At 40.5% G+C, this 14,577-nt stretch overlaps 2 protein-coding genes across 3 annotated transcripts in view; one reads left to right on the top strand and one right to left on the bottom strand.

Moving 5' to 3' along the window:
- LOC110509598 (prostaglandin E2 receptor EP4 subtype) overlaps positions 1-7,901 on the top strand; it is a 29,907-nt gene extending 22,006 nt beyond the window's left edge. Inside the window, exon 2 of the mRNA XM_090227126.1 lies at positions 7,301-7,901. Within this exon, the coding sequence (XP_090083252.1) occupies positions 7,301-7,333 (33 nt within the window). The 3' untranslated portion in view covers positions 7,334-7,901. The remainder of the gene's footprint in view (positions 1-7,300) is intronic.
- The window catches only part of ttc33 (tetratricopeptide repeat domain 33), a 65,849-nt gene that overhangs the window by 14,732 nt on the left and 36,540 nt on the right, over positions 1-14,577 (bottom strand). For both annotated transcript variants that reach the window (XM_021590585.3, XM_090227127.1), the window contains exon 3: positions 9,640-9,771. In XM_021590585.3, the coding sequence (XP_021446260.3) occupies positions 9,640-9,771 (132 nt within the window). The remainder of the gene's footprint in view (positions 1-9,639; positions 9,772-14,577) is intronic.

Below are 14,577 nucleotides of genomic sequence, written 5' to 3'. Positions count from 1 at the left end.
TGGGTGTGCAAAATTATTCAGCCCCCTTAAGTTAATACTTTGTAGCGCCACCTGTTGCTGCGATTACAGCTGTAAGTCGCTTGGGGTATGTCTCTATCAGTTTTGCACATCGAGAGACTGACATTTTTTCCCATTCCTCCTTGCAAAACAGCTCAAGCTCAGTGAGGTTGGATGGAGAGCATTTGTGAACTTTACACAGATTCTCGATTGGATTCAGGTCTGGACTTTGACTTGGCCATTCTTATTTTTGAACCATTCCATTGTAGATTTTGCTTTATGTTTTGGATCATTGTCTTGTTGGAAGACCAATCTCCGTACCAGTCTCAGGTCTTTTGCAGACTCCATCAGGTTTTCTTCCAGAATGGTCCTGTATTTGGCTCCATCCATCTTCCCATCAATTTTAACCATCTTCCCTGTCCCTGCTGAAGAAAAGCAGGCCCAAACCATGATGCTGCCAACACCATGTTTGACAGTGGGGATGGTGTCTTCAGCTGTGTCGCTTTTACGCCAAACATAACGTTTTGCATTGTTGCCAAAAAGTTCAATTTTGGTTTCATCTGACCAGAGCACCTTCTTCCATATGTTTGGTGTGTCTCCCAGGTGGCTTGTGGCAAACTTTAAACAACACTTTTCATGGATATCTTTAAGAAATGGCTTTCTTCTTGCCACTCTTCCATAAAGGCCAGATTTGTGCAATATACGACTGATTGTTGTGTATGGACAGAGTCTCCCACCTCAGCTGTAGATCTCTGCAGTTCATCCAGAGTGATCATGGGCCTCTTGGCTGCATCAGTCTTCTCCTTGTATGAGCTGAAAGTTTAGAGGGACGGCCAGGTCTTGGTAGATTTGCAGTGGTCTGATACTCCTTCCATTTCAATATTATCGCTATCACAGTGCTCCTTGGGATGTTTAAAGCTTGGGAAATCTTTTTGTATCCAAATCCGGCTTTAAACTTCTTCACAACAGTATCTCGGACCTGCCTGGTGTGTTCCTTGTTCTTCATGATGCTCTCTGCGCTTTTAACGGACCTCTGAGACTATCACAGTGCAGGTGCATTTATACGGAGACTTGATTACACACAGGTGGATTGTATTTATCATCATTAGTCATTTAGGTCAACATTGGATCATTCAGAGATCCTCACTGAACTTCTGGAGAGAGTTTGCTGCACTGAAAGTAAAGGGGCTGAATAATTTTGCACGCCCAATTTTTCAGTTTTTGATTTGTTAAAAAAGTTTGAAATATCCAATAAATGTCGTTCCACTTCATGATTGTGTCCCACTTGTTGTTGATTCTTCACAAAAAAATACAGTTTTATATCTTTATGTTTGAAGCCTGAAATGTGGCAAAAGGTTGCAAAGTTCAAGGGGGCCGAATACTTTCGCAAGGCACTGTACATTGCTAGCGAATGGCCATCTGTCCCTTTCACTGGGAATGGGGTGCAGATGTCTTGAAATAGGAATCAAGGATATTTTGTTAAGGGAAGGTCTCTAACAAACTTTTTAAAATATAAAAAAAAGGTATGTATTTTTTATACTACTGGTAGGGAAAGATTCAGGGCTATGCTTTGAAATCGAATACCTATTTATTCAACTGTTAGAGCAGACCTAAATCACCTGATTTAAGAGTTAAAGGAGTATTGGGTGGTGTTGATCACAATGCCTGCTGAGAGGCAGCTCCACTACTATAGGGAACGACATATATTGCTTGTTCATATTGCAATCAAAGATCACTCTACCAGACGGTATACAGTAAATAACCATTGCACCACATCCTGTCAAAAATGGTGTACAACTAAAAGTCAAAGGAATCACATGATTTATGAAGACGGAACTGTGGTTTAAAGTGGTTTAATATCTACGTTCCGTAATAGATGCGTTCAAAGGGATCCGTATGTATGCAAGTCTGACGTACAAGTATATGCATAATCATTTCCTCTAATTTGATGATGCGACGAAGCATGAGTATGTCAACAATGTAGCTGTCGTCTATCAGCATGTCAGCTACGTCAAGAACAAAAAACTTTCCCCGTCACATTAGTTTCAGTATAGAGATCTACTGCGACATTATTCATCTGGCCAGGCAGAAGTACATCGATTTACACATTATCTAACAGAGGAGAAGAAATCCTACTTCGCACAGTAATGGGGTTAATAAGTCAAACAATCTACCACTAAGTGATATCTATGAGTTTGAAAATTACAGCTGACCGTGAATGAAATGAGTTGAATGGCCTACCATTAGAAATGCATTGCAGGCGCCTTAGACCACTGCGCCACCCGGGAGGCCCCTGCAATGCATTTCTAATGGTAGGCTATTCAACTCATTTCATTCACAATCAGCTGTAATTTTCAAAAACTCATAGATATCATCACTTAGTGGTAGATTGACTTTTAGCTGTGCCACCAGAGACTCTGGGTTCGAGACCAGGCTCTGTCGCAGCCGGCCGCGACCGAGAGGTCCATGGGGCGACGCACAATTGGCCTAGCGTCGTCCGGGTTAGAGAGGGTTTGGCCGGTAGGGATATCCTTGTCTCATCTCGTACTAGCGACTCCTTTGGCAGACCGGGCAGTGCACGCTAACCAGGTCGCCAGGTGCACAGTGTTTCCTCCGACACATTGGTGTGGCTGGCTTCCGGTTTGGATGTGCTCTAACTTCTTATGGCTGCAGGAGCAGTATTGAGTAGCTTGGATGAAAGGTGCCCAGAGTAAACGGCCTGCTCCTCATTCCCAGTTGCTAATATATGCATATTATTATTAGTATTGGATAGAAAAGACTCTGAAGTTTCTAAAACTGTTTGAATGATGTCTGAGTATAACAGAACTCATATGGCAGGCAAAAACCTGAGAAGAAATCCAAACAGGAAGTGAGAAATCTGAGGTTGCTCCTCTACACAAAGGAATACTCCGGTTGGGACTTTATTGAAGATTTATGATAAAAACATCCTGAAGATTGATTCTATACTTAGAAACATTTCAAGACCTGTATTTCAAGACTAAGACCTGTAATATAACTTTTTTAAAGTTTTTGTCCAAAGTTATGCATGAGCGTTTGGATTTGTATACCTAAGCCCTAACAAAAGTAGCTACTTGGACATAAATAATGGACATTATCGAACAAATCAAGCATTCATTGTGGAACTGCGATTCCCGGGAGTGAATTCTGATGAAGATCAAAGTTAAGGGAATATTTATAATGTAATTTCTGATTTCTGTTGACTCCAACATGGCGGAAAATTTTATTTGTTTTCTGAGGGCCGTCTCAGATTATTGCATGGTTTGCTTTTTCCGTAAAGTTTTTTAGAAATCTGACACAGCGGTTGCATTAAGGAGAGGTATATCTATATTTCCATGTCTAACACTTGAATTTTCATTGACATTTATAATGAGTATTTCTGTAATGATGTGGCTCTCTGCAATATCACCAGAGGTTTTTGGAACTAGTGAACGTAACGCGCCAATGTAAACTCAGATTTTTTTTGTATAAATATGAACTTTATCAAACAAAAACATGCATTTATTTTGTAACAAAGTCCTATGAGTGTCATCTGATGCAGATGGTTAGTGATTAATTTTCTCTCTATTTGTGCTTTTTGTGAGTCCTCTCTTTGGCTGGAAAAAGTTTATTTGGCTTGGTGGTGACCTAACATAATCGTTTGTGGTGCTTTCGCTGTAAAGCCTAATTGAAATCGGGCACTGTGGTGGGATAAACAACAAGATTACCTTTAAAACGGTATAAAATACATGTTTGAGGAATTTTAATTATGAGATCTCTGTTGTTTTGAATTTGGCGCCCTGCACTTTCACTGGCTGTTGTCATATCGATCCCGTTAACGGGATTGCAGCCCTAAGAAGTTCTTAAGAAGCAGTGCGGCTTGGTTAGGTTGTGTTTCGGAGGACGCATGGCTTTCGACCTTCGTCTCTCCCGAGCCCGTACGGGAGTTAAAGCGATGAGACAAGATAGTAACTACTAACAATTGGATACCACGAAATTGGGGAGAAAAAGGGTAGTAAAATTTTAAAAAATTTAAAAACAAACATGCATTGCTGAATCCCTTCTAGCTATCTCCGACCAAACTCATTAACAACAAACTTTTTGTTATGGTGATGAGTTCCAAGATGGGGCTGGCCACCGCCTAACAGCTTTTCACAGCAGTAGATTAATGAGACAATATATATATAAACAACTTTATTTAATTTGATCATTAGGTAACTGTCCCATGGGTATTTCCACTAGGGAAAACTCTAGGCACTAGTTATAGATTCCTGTTCCCATATGTTGTGAAGCCACTCGCTCATCATGCACTCTCCCTTTCTCTTCTGCTCTCTCCTACTCTCCCTCTCTGGCTGTCTCACTCTCCTGCTCCCTTTCTCGCTACTACTTCAGAGCAGAGAAGAAAGCTAAGCACTTCCCCAGTACCTGTCCTGGGCTCCATGATGAAGGCAGCATGCTACTCAAACTGAGCCCCAGGATCACGTTCCATCCATGGGAAAGAAGACCTTTGCCAGTGCCTGGCCAACATAGACTCAGGCCCCAGGCCAAGGATGTGTCACGCGTCAAACAGGGAAGCATTTAATGAAAAGTAAAAGAGCAGAGATTATTTTCCCTCATATATTCCTGAGGGTCCAAACAAGACCACGACCACGACGTGATTCAAAGTGGTGAAGTGATTTTACAAGCCACTTATTACAGGGCTCCACAACCACACCCTGACTTTTATGATCTGTATCTGTGTGTTAAATGGATGGGACTTGCAATTTTCTGCCACTCTCTAATAAAGGAAACCTCAGCTCTTTTTAGGCCAACATTCCTGAAAGAGACTGGTTTGGTTTCCCCAACTGGCACAGGTATGCAAACAAAAATACCATAAAGGCTAAGTCAAGTGAAACTGCCAAGAAGAACCAGAGTTTTGACAAATTAACTCAGGCAAGTCAAGACTCATATGATAAATGGTTTGTATTTGCACAACTCTTTCAAAAGCATAGTTTCGTCAACGGTGGAATTAGGTTCCCTGTTCTCCTGGAATTAGGTTCCCTGTTCTCCTGGAATTAGGTTCCCTGTTCTCCTGGAATTAGGTTCCCTGTTCTCCTGGAATTAGGTTCCCTGTTCTCCTTAGTTTATTACAACAATAATTCCCCAACCAAATGGCAAAACCATCCCTTAGTTCTAAGGGCCTGTTTTTGTTATAACCTCCATCTAAAAATTGGATGATTTATTATTATAGCACTATAATAGCATTATTAGAGTTAGGGGTGCAACAGTAGATGTGTTCATACTGAACCGTGGGGTGGGGTGGGGGGGGGGATCTAGGTTCGGTCTGCTCTGTGAACCCGAATGAATACATAAAATAACAATTTAAAACACTAGGCTATGCCTACGCTGTATTGTATGACTTGAGTAAATCTGAGCTGAAAGAAATAATTGCCACATTTCAAACATGTTCTTGTTGGAGGCGCAGCCAGGAACATGTTCTGTACGATGTTGAGTGGTGGGGTCGATAAACCAAGAGGATTCTCCATCATTGTTTAAATCTCCAGTTTGGGAATATGTTGGTTTCCCAGCAGATTACAGAGAGTATGTCGCCACTGCTGGTTTAGTGAACCGTTAGACACCTAACTATAATAGCACACATGCCATTAAGAGTCAATTCCGGGCACTAGGTAAAGAGAGAGAAATAGAGAAAAGGAAAGATAAACGCCAAAAAAAACAGCGGGAAACAGACTAAGAGAAAACTGAAAGGTAGATCGAAAAGAGAGAGAAAAGCAAACATGAAAAAACAAACAGGAGACTTGAATATGTGATGCCGGAGATCACTGCGCCAGTCCATGTGCAAACATGGCACTACTCAAACATGTCGATGCACACAATGTCCTGAAACTCGACTGAACAAGCCCCTCTTAAAATAGACAGGCACTTTCTCCTCTCCTCCTAATACCTATCCATTATATGTATTGGAAGTGTGTATATATTTGGCGAGCTTCAGCTCAGGCAATTTTCAACACTTCCCATTGTTGTTTTGGGAACACTTCTGACAGTTCTGTTGCCCTGGGACATTAGAGATGGAGAAATGTACACAGGGCCATTAGCCATAGGGTTTCTTGAGTTCAGCGAGGTGTTTTTTTTCTTCTCTCCTCTCTAAACAGCAGAGGAGTAGTCTAACTGTGATCCAGCCAGGTTTCATACAGATAGTGGCAATTTTAGCATGTACATCTTGATGGGGCAAACAAAACAGCATTTTTTTTTAAGATGCATTCCAGAAAAGCCACTACACAACACTAAACTATAGCTTAATTACACTATAAATGGTGACAAATTGTGCCCACAAACTGTTAGGGCCTACATAAAGCTGTCCCAACAGCAGAGTCACAACAGCAGTACCAACACCTTACCACTGCTACACCTGGGTATCAGCGGAGCTTTGTCTGGCAGCAAAATGGTTCATTCAGCCTAATGTTTTTCCTTTTACAAACACATAGCTGATATGGCTGACTTGCTTAAAACAAATGTTTCTACTGACAATTGAGATGTACAAACTATGGCATAAGGGTACGACGAGCGGATAAGAGGCAATCCGTAATTCCGATTGAGACATTCATGAGCAAGGTAGGACAGATGTAGTCAATATAACTATTTGTTCAGCACTTTTGAAATGTACAGCGTCAGAATTTAGAAAATGGGCCGTTCTTACAGTATTCTCCCTGTACACCAAGTTAGAACCGTGTGATAAATACAGGGGGCATATAAGCAGACAATGAAAGCATTTACAATATTCTATGATTACATTTCTCTAAAACAGGCTATAAGCTACATGTGCACCACCAAGTCAGAACAGTAGGTGAAATTAATAGGGGAAAGGGACCACATTATTAGGGTGAGGCACATAGGATACAAACAGCTTACTACACAACATACACTTAGTATAACTTTCTTAGCTACAGTGTACATATCTCCCAGGCATCTTACATCATTTATGCAGCAGCATACAATACATTTTTTAACTCACCTTGTGGTGCTGCGCTCACTTGAACAGGACATTAGACTGGTGGAAATCTGTCCTTTGGTCTGATGAGTCTAAATATGAGATTTATGGTTTCAACTGCCATGTCTTTGTGAGACACGTGTTGTTCCCACTGTGAAGCATGGAGGAAGAGGTGTGATGTTGTGTGCTTTGCTGGTGACACTGTCTGTGATATATTTAGAATAAGGCACACTTAACCAGCATGGCTACCACAGAATTTTGCAGCGATACACCATCCCATCTGGTTTGCGCTTAGTGGGACTATCATTTGTTTTTCAACAGGACAATGATCCCACACACCTCCAGACTGTGTAAGGGCTATTTGACCAAGAAGGAGAGCGATGCCGTGCTGCATCAGATGACCTGGCCTCTACAATCACCCGACCTCAACCCAATTGAGATGGTTTTGGATGAGTTGGACCACAGAGAAGGAAAAGCAGCCTACAACTGCTTAAAGACTGTTGGAAAAGCATTCCATGTGAAGTTGGTTGTGAGAATGCCAAGAGTGTACAAAGCTGTCAAGGCAAAGGGTGGCTACTTTGAAGAATCTCAAATATAAAATATATTTGAATTGTTTAACACTTGTTTAGTTACTACATGATTCCATATGTGTTATTTCTTAGTTTTGATGTCTTCACAATTATTCCAATGTAGAAAATAGTAAAAATAAAAGAAAAACCCTAGAATAAGTAGGGTTGTCCAAACTTTTGACTGGTACTGTGTATATATAAAAAAGGTGCCCCACCTGCCCTGAATGACGGGTTGCCACTGAGTGGAAATCATTCACCCCCTTTAGATTTTGTTCACATTTTGTTGTGTTATTTTTATTGATCTACACAAAACTCTCCATAATGTCAAATTAAAAAGAAAATTCAATATCCTCTTTGCATTAGTATTCACTTCTTTTTTTAGGAAAGCGTCTTAATTCTAGAGTCAAATTTGGTTTAACAAATTACATAATAAATTATAATAGGGATTGAGATGATTTTTGAATGACTAACTACCCCCTTCTCTGGCCCCCATACACACAACATCAGTCAAGTACTGGATTTCAAGCACATATTCAACTATAAAGAAGAGGTAGCTTGTTGAAAGCCTCAAAGAAGGGCAATGATTGGTAGATGGGTAACAATAACAAAATCAGACATTTAATATCCCTTTAAGCATGGTCAAGTTAATAATTATGCTGGGGATGATGTATTAAACCAACTAGACACATCAAAGATACAGTCGTCCTTCTAAAATGAGCTGCAAGACAGGAAGGAAACTGCTTAGGGATGTCACCATGAGGCCATTGGTGATTTTAAAACAGCTACAGAATTCAATGGCTGTGATGGGAGAAAACGGAGGCTGGATCAACAACAAGACAGAGTGAAAATAAAAACACACAGAATAAAATAATATTCCACCAAAGTAATATTGCAAAAGGAACAAACCGTTTGGCCTAAATGCAAAGCATTATATTTGGGGGAAATCCAACAACACATCACTGAGTAACTGCCTCCTTATTTTCAAGCATGGTGGTGGTTGCTTCATGGTATGGTTATGCTTGACATTAGCAAAGACTCTGGAGTTATTCAGGATACAAATAAATGGTCTGGAACTAAGCACAGGCAAAATCCTACAGGAAAACCTACTTCAGGCTGCTTTACACCAGACACTGGGAGACGAATGTACCTTTCAGCAGGACAATAACCTACAAAACAAGGCCAAATCAACATTGGAATTGATTACCAAGAAGACAGTTAATGTTCCTGAGTGACCAAGTTACAGTTCTGACTTAAATCTGCATGGCAAGACTTGAAAATTGCTGTCTTGCCATTATCGCCAACACCTTGACAGAGCTTGAATAATTTTGAAAATAACAAAAACGGGCAAATATTGCATAATCCAGGTGTGCAAGGCTCTTAGAGACTTACCCATGAAGACTCACAGCTGTAATCACTGCCAAAGGTGATTCTAACATGTATTAACTCAGGGGTGTGAATACTTTCTCATTTTTCATGAATGTTTAAAAAAAATGTAGATCAGTCCTTCCATTTTGACAAAAAAATGACAATTAAATCCATTTTAATCCCATTTTGTAACGATAACACGTGAAGAAATCCAAGGGGCTGAATACTTATGATACCCACTGTACAGAGAGGTTCAGGTGAGCACTGTTGGGCACTTCAAGTAATCTTCCATGCCCCGGGCACTTGGATGTGCTTTTAAAGAAGAGCCACTTTATTACACAGAGAACAGTTATAAATAGCAGCTCAGGGTAATGACTGGCACATTAGTGTATGTGGGGATGACAGACAAGCTAGGGCCACTTCTCTGCAGACTCACCTCCCTACAGTGGACTGAAACCTAACATGAGGTGCATTACACAGTTGTTCACTTAAACCTTGCATTGATGTCAAAGGGAGAAGTGCATTATGCACTAATATCTTGGTTTTTATGCGCCTGGATCTCAAGTTAGGCTACCTAGTTGTGCATAAAACACAACATGAATGCTTGTCACACTACAGCGCAAAACCTACCCGGGCCAACCAAGCTGGCCTGGTTACACATCCTCCATCGTTGCTCAAAAGGTCCAGGCTGGCACAATAGTATGACAAATGTACGGTAATACTGACCAGGTCCACCTCTCCCAGACTAAGCTGGGCGCGGCCCAGTGTCTGCCAGCCCTCCCACCACAGGGGGCGGAGCTTCACAGCCATCTCTGCTGCCTGCACCGCCGGGAACACCTCTTGCAGGACGGTCAGCACCTGCAAGTCAAGGTTCAGAATACAATGGTCAAACAATATGCTGCACCAATATGAAAATAAAATAGTGTGTGTATGTGTGTTGTCTTGGGGTTGTGGGATTAAAAAAAGAAATCATTTAAAGAGTCATATGTTCCCTGTTCAATAATGCACCATTCTATACATTGTTTTCATAAAATTGTAATAACTACCATGACATGACATGATTGATCAGGGAACACTGAAAAGTTATAAACAGGGAGCTCAGAGTAATAGCTCAGTCAGGATTGTGAAGATGGATCGTTTTCTTTTTAGAAAAATAAAATGCATTTTCAGACAGTGAGACGCACACCTCCAATATCAGTGACAGAGATATCCGAGGCCTGTTGGTAGGTTCAGCAGAGTCAGCAGGAAATGAGATCACAGCACTCGGCACCAAAGGATTGATCTCTATGCGTGCCTGGCCTGCGTATGTACATCCTTCTGCGTGTGTGACAGAGGAGCCAGTCCTAGTGATGTGGGTGATTCCTCACAAAACCAGAACAAAAAAATACCATAATTTGGGGGATTTTCACAAAATTTCATTTTGAGGAAGGATTGTTGACATATACAGTGGGGCAAAAAAGTATTTAGTCAGCCACCAACTGTTCAAGTTCTCCCACTTAAAAAGATGAGGCCTGTAATTTTCGTCATAGGTACACTTCAACTCTGACAGACAAAATGAGAAATAGAAATCCAGAAAATCACATTGTAGGATTTTTAATGAATTTATTTGCAAATTATGGTGGAAAATAAGTATTTGGTCACCTACAAACAAGCAAGATTTCTGGCTCTCACAGACCTGTAACTTCTTCTTTAACTTCTTCTTTAAGAGGCTCCTCTGTCCTCCACTCGTTACCTGTATTAATGGCACCTGTTTTGAACTTGTTATCAGTATAAAAGACACCTGTCCACAACCTCAAACAGTCACACTCCAAACTCCACTATGGCCAAGACAAAAGAGCTGTCAAAGGACACCAGAAACAAAATTGTAGACCTGCACCAGGCTGGGAAGACTGAATCTGCAATAGGTAAGCAGCTTGGTTTGAAGAAATCTACTGTGGGAGCAATTATTAGGAAATGGAACACATACAGTGCCTTGCGAAACTATTCGGCCCCCTTGAACTTTGCGACCTTTTGCCACATTTCAGGCTTCAAACAAAGATATAAAACTGTATTTTTTTGTGAAGAATCAACAACAAGTGGGACACAATCATGAAGTGGAACGACATTTATTGGATATTTCAAACTTTTTTTAAAAATCAAAAACTGAAAAATTGGGCGTGCAAAATTATTCAGCCCTCTTAAGTTAATACTTTGTAGTGCCACCTTTTGCTGCGATTACAGCTGTAAGTCACTTGGGGTATGTCTCTATCAGTTTTGCACATCGAGAGACTGAATTTTTTTCCCATTCCTCCTTGAAAAACAGCTTGAGCTCAGTGAGGTTGGATGGAGAGCATTTGTGAACAGCAGTTTTCAGTTCTTTCCACAGATTCTCGATTGGATTCAGGTCTGGACTTTGACTTGGCCATTCTAACACCTGGATATGTTTATTTTTGAACCATTCCATTGTAGATTTTGCTTTATGTTTTGGATCATTGTCTTGTTGGAAGACAAATCTCCGTCCCAGTCTCAGGTCTTCTGCAGACTCCATCAGGTTCTCTTCCAGAATGGTCCTTTATTTGGCTCCATCCATCTTCCCATCAATTTTAACCATCTTCCCTGTCCCTGCTGAAGAAAAGCAGGCCCAAACCATGATGCTGCCACCACCATGGTTGACAGTGGGGATGGTGTGTTCAGCTGTGTTGCTTTTACGCCAAACATAACGTTTTGCATTGTTGCCAAAAAGTTCAATTTTGGTTTCATCTGACCAGAGCACCTTCTTCCACATGTTTGGTGTGTCTCCCAGGTGGCTTGTGGCAAACTTTAAACAACACTTTTTATGGATATCTTGAAGAAATGGCTTTCTTCTTGCTACTCTTCCATAAAGGCCAGATTTGTGCAATATACGACTGATTGTTGTCCTATGGACAGAGTCTCCCACCTCAGCTGTAGATCTCTGCAGTTCATCCAGAGTGATCATGGGCCTCTTGGCTGCATCTCTGATCAGTCTTCTTGTATGAGCTGAAAGTTTAGAGGTACGGCCAGGTCTTGGTAGATTTGCAGTGGTCTGATACTCTTTCCATTTCAATATTATCGCTTGCACAGTGCTCCTTGGGATGTTTAAAGCTTGGGAAATCTTTTTGTATCCAAATCCGGCTTTAAACTTCTTCACAACAGTATCTCGGACCTGCCTGGTGTGTTCCTTGTTCTTCATGATGCTCTCTGCGCTTTTAACGGACCTCTGAGACACTCACAGTGCAGGTGCATTTATACGGAGACTTGATTACACACAGGTGGATTGTATTTATCATCATTAGTCATTTAGGTCAACATTGGATCATTCAGAGATCCTCACTGAACTTCTGGAGAGAGTTTGCTGCACTGAAAGTAAAGGGGCTGAATAATTTTGCACGCCCAATTTTTCAGTTTTTGATTTGTTAAAAAAGTTTGAAATATCCAATAAATGTCGTTCCACTTCATGATTGTGTCCCACTTGTTGTTGATTCTTCACAAAAAAATACAGTTTTATATCTTTATGTTTGAAGCCTGAAATGTGGCAAAAGGTCGCAAAGTTCAAGGGGGCCGAATACTTTCGCAAGGCACTGTACCAGCAACAGTGTGTGAAAACCTTGTGAAGACTTACAGAAAATGTTTGACCTCTGTCATTGCCAACAAAGGGTATATAACAAAGTATTGAGATTAACTTTTGTTATTGACCAAATACTTATTTTCCACCATAATTTGCAAATAAATTCATTAAAAATCCTACAACGTGATTTTCTGGATTTTTTTTTCTCATTTTCTCTGTCATAGTAAAGTGAACCTATGATGAAAATTACAGGCCTCTCATCTTTTTAAGTGGGAGAACTTGCACAATTGGTGGCTGACTAAATACTTTTTTTGCCCCACTGTATTTTACATTTGTATCGAAAAGCATAATTGAGAAATAATTAATTGAAGTTGGAATATTGTTGACATTTTGGCCTTAGCCAGGCCTTCTTTAAGACTCCATAATGTTTCAACTGTGAGTGGTACAAAAGCAAGAATCGGTGTCATATGAAGCTTTGTTCTATAATATGAATAGTACTTTAAATTCAACAACAAAAAATGAATTAATAAATATTGAAATCTATATACATTCATTTCGAAAATCTACCATTTTTGATTAGCCAAATATTTTATAATATTGAGCATAATATACTCCACGGGCTTTTCAAAGTTTGAGAGTAGGATCTCTGCTAATTTTAAAGTTATGGCCCATTTTATACAGATTGACATAGTAGGCAATGTAGTCTCGCATAGCCATACCTCCATGTTGTTGTCACGCCTCCTTTGGAAGTCTGGAGTATTTTGAATTCGTAGAAACGGCTCGCATGGTCTGCTGGCTTCCAGCGCCAAATTTAATTTTATGTTACATTTTAACAACCCTCCCCCATATGGCGGTAGAAGGGGTAATGCATGTTGTTTGTCACTGGGTAGGACATATTCTGCAGAGTTTTTGCTTATGTTAGTTTGCAACATTGCAGAAAACCTGGAGGAAATACTGAATTCTGTTTTGCCAGAAGTGTGCTCTATACACAAAATCTAGTCGAAGGCGTTACAACACCTCTGCATGAACACTCGACACAAAAAAAGAGCTGTTATGGCGTGTCTACCTACAGCAGAGATCAACAACTAGATTCAGCCGCAGGCTGATATTTTCTATAGCTGATGGTCAGCGAGCCGGAACATAATTACAAATAGCCACAAGAAGCACAAACATATATAATATTTGACCAAAACATAATCATTTCAAACCTTGCTTACATCTGTTATACGATCACATACACTGAGTTGCCAGTTTATCAGGTACATCACCCTGAAAATGGTTCTCTCCAACAGACAGTGAGTCACAGGGACGTGGCTTGCTATATAAAGCTATCAGACAGGCATCGAGGCATTCAGTTACTGTTCGATTGAATGTTAGAATGGGCAAAACGAGTGACCTAAGACACTTTGAGCATGGTATGATCGTTGCTGCCCGGCACGCAGGTTCCAGTATCTCAGAAATGGCCAGCTTCCTGGGCAGACGACCACACCTGGTTCCACTCCTATCAGCTAAAAACAAGTGGCGGCTTCAGTGGGCACATGATCACCCAGCCTGGTCTCAGAATTTCGTATTATTCTTTACGTAAATCCAGGACACTCAATTTAGTATATGTTACTTTTTGTATGGTATGCATTAATTTGTGGATGTCCATCATCCATTTTGCATGACAAGTTATGAATTACAATTCGTATCATATGTTACGAATTTGCTAAAAATGTACAATATGTTGCAAATTTGCAAAACGTACAATATGTTTCCAAAATTGTATTAATTCCAATTTGTTGTGGCTAACGTTAGCTAGGCTAAGGGTTAGGATTAAGGTTAGGAGTTAGGTTAAAGGAATATTTCGGGAAATTGGCAGGGGTATTTACTAGAAGATACCCATAGACTTCCAGTCATGATGCTAATGCTAGTTAGCATTGGCTCGCAAAACTACCTCTAACTTCCTACATACCGGACAGAAAAACATGATAATGGTGTCCACAAGTTCATCTGACTCCAGGGAAGTAGATAAAAGGCCTCAATGCCAAAATCCCATTGTATCCATTTAAAGGGTTAAGATTAGGGGAAGGGTTCGAAAACACGCTAAGTAGTTGCAA

The sequence above is a fragment of the Oncorhynchus mykiss genome, chromosome 29, assembly GCF_057628025.1.
Source record: "Oncorhynchus mykiss isolate SJ-2025 chromosome 29, ASM5762802v1, whole genome shotgun sequence".
NCBI classification, from domain to species: Eukaryota; Metazoa; Chordata; class Actinopteri; order Salmoniformes; family Salmonidae; genus Oncorhynchus; species Oncorhynchus mykiss.
Note: the sequence above shows the minus strand (reverse complement) of the source record. Positions and strands in the feature narration are given on the sequence as shown.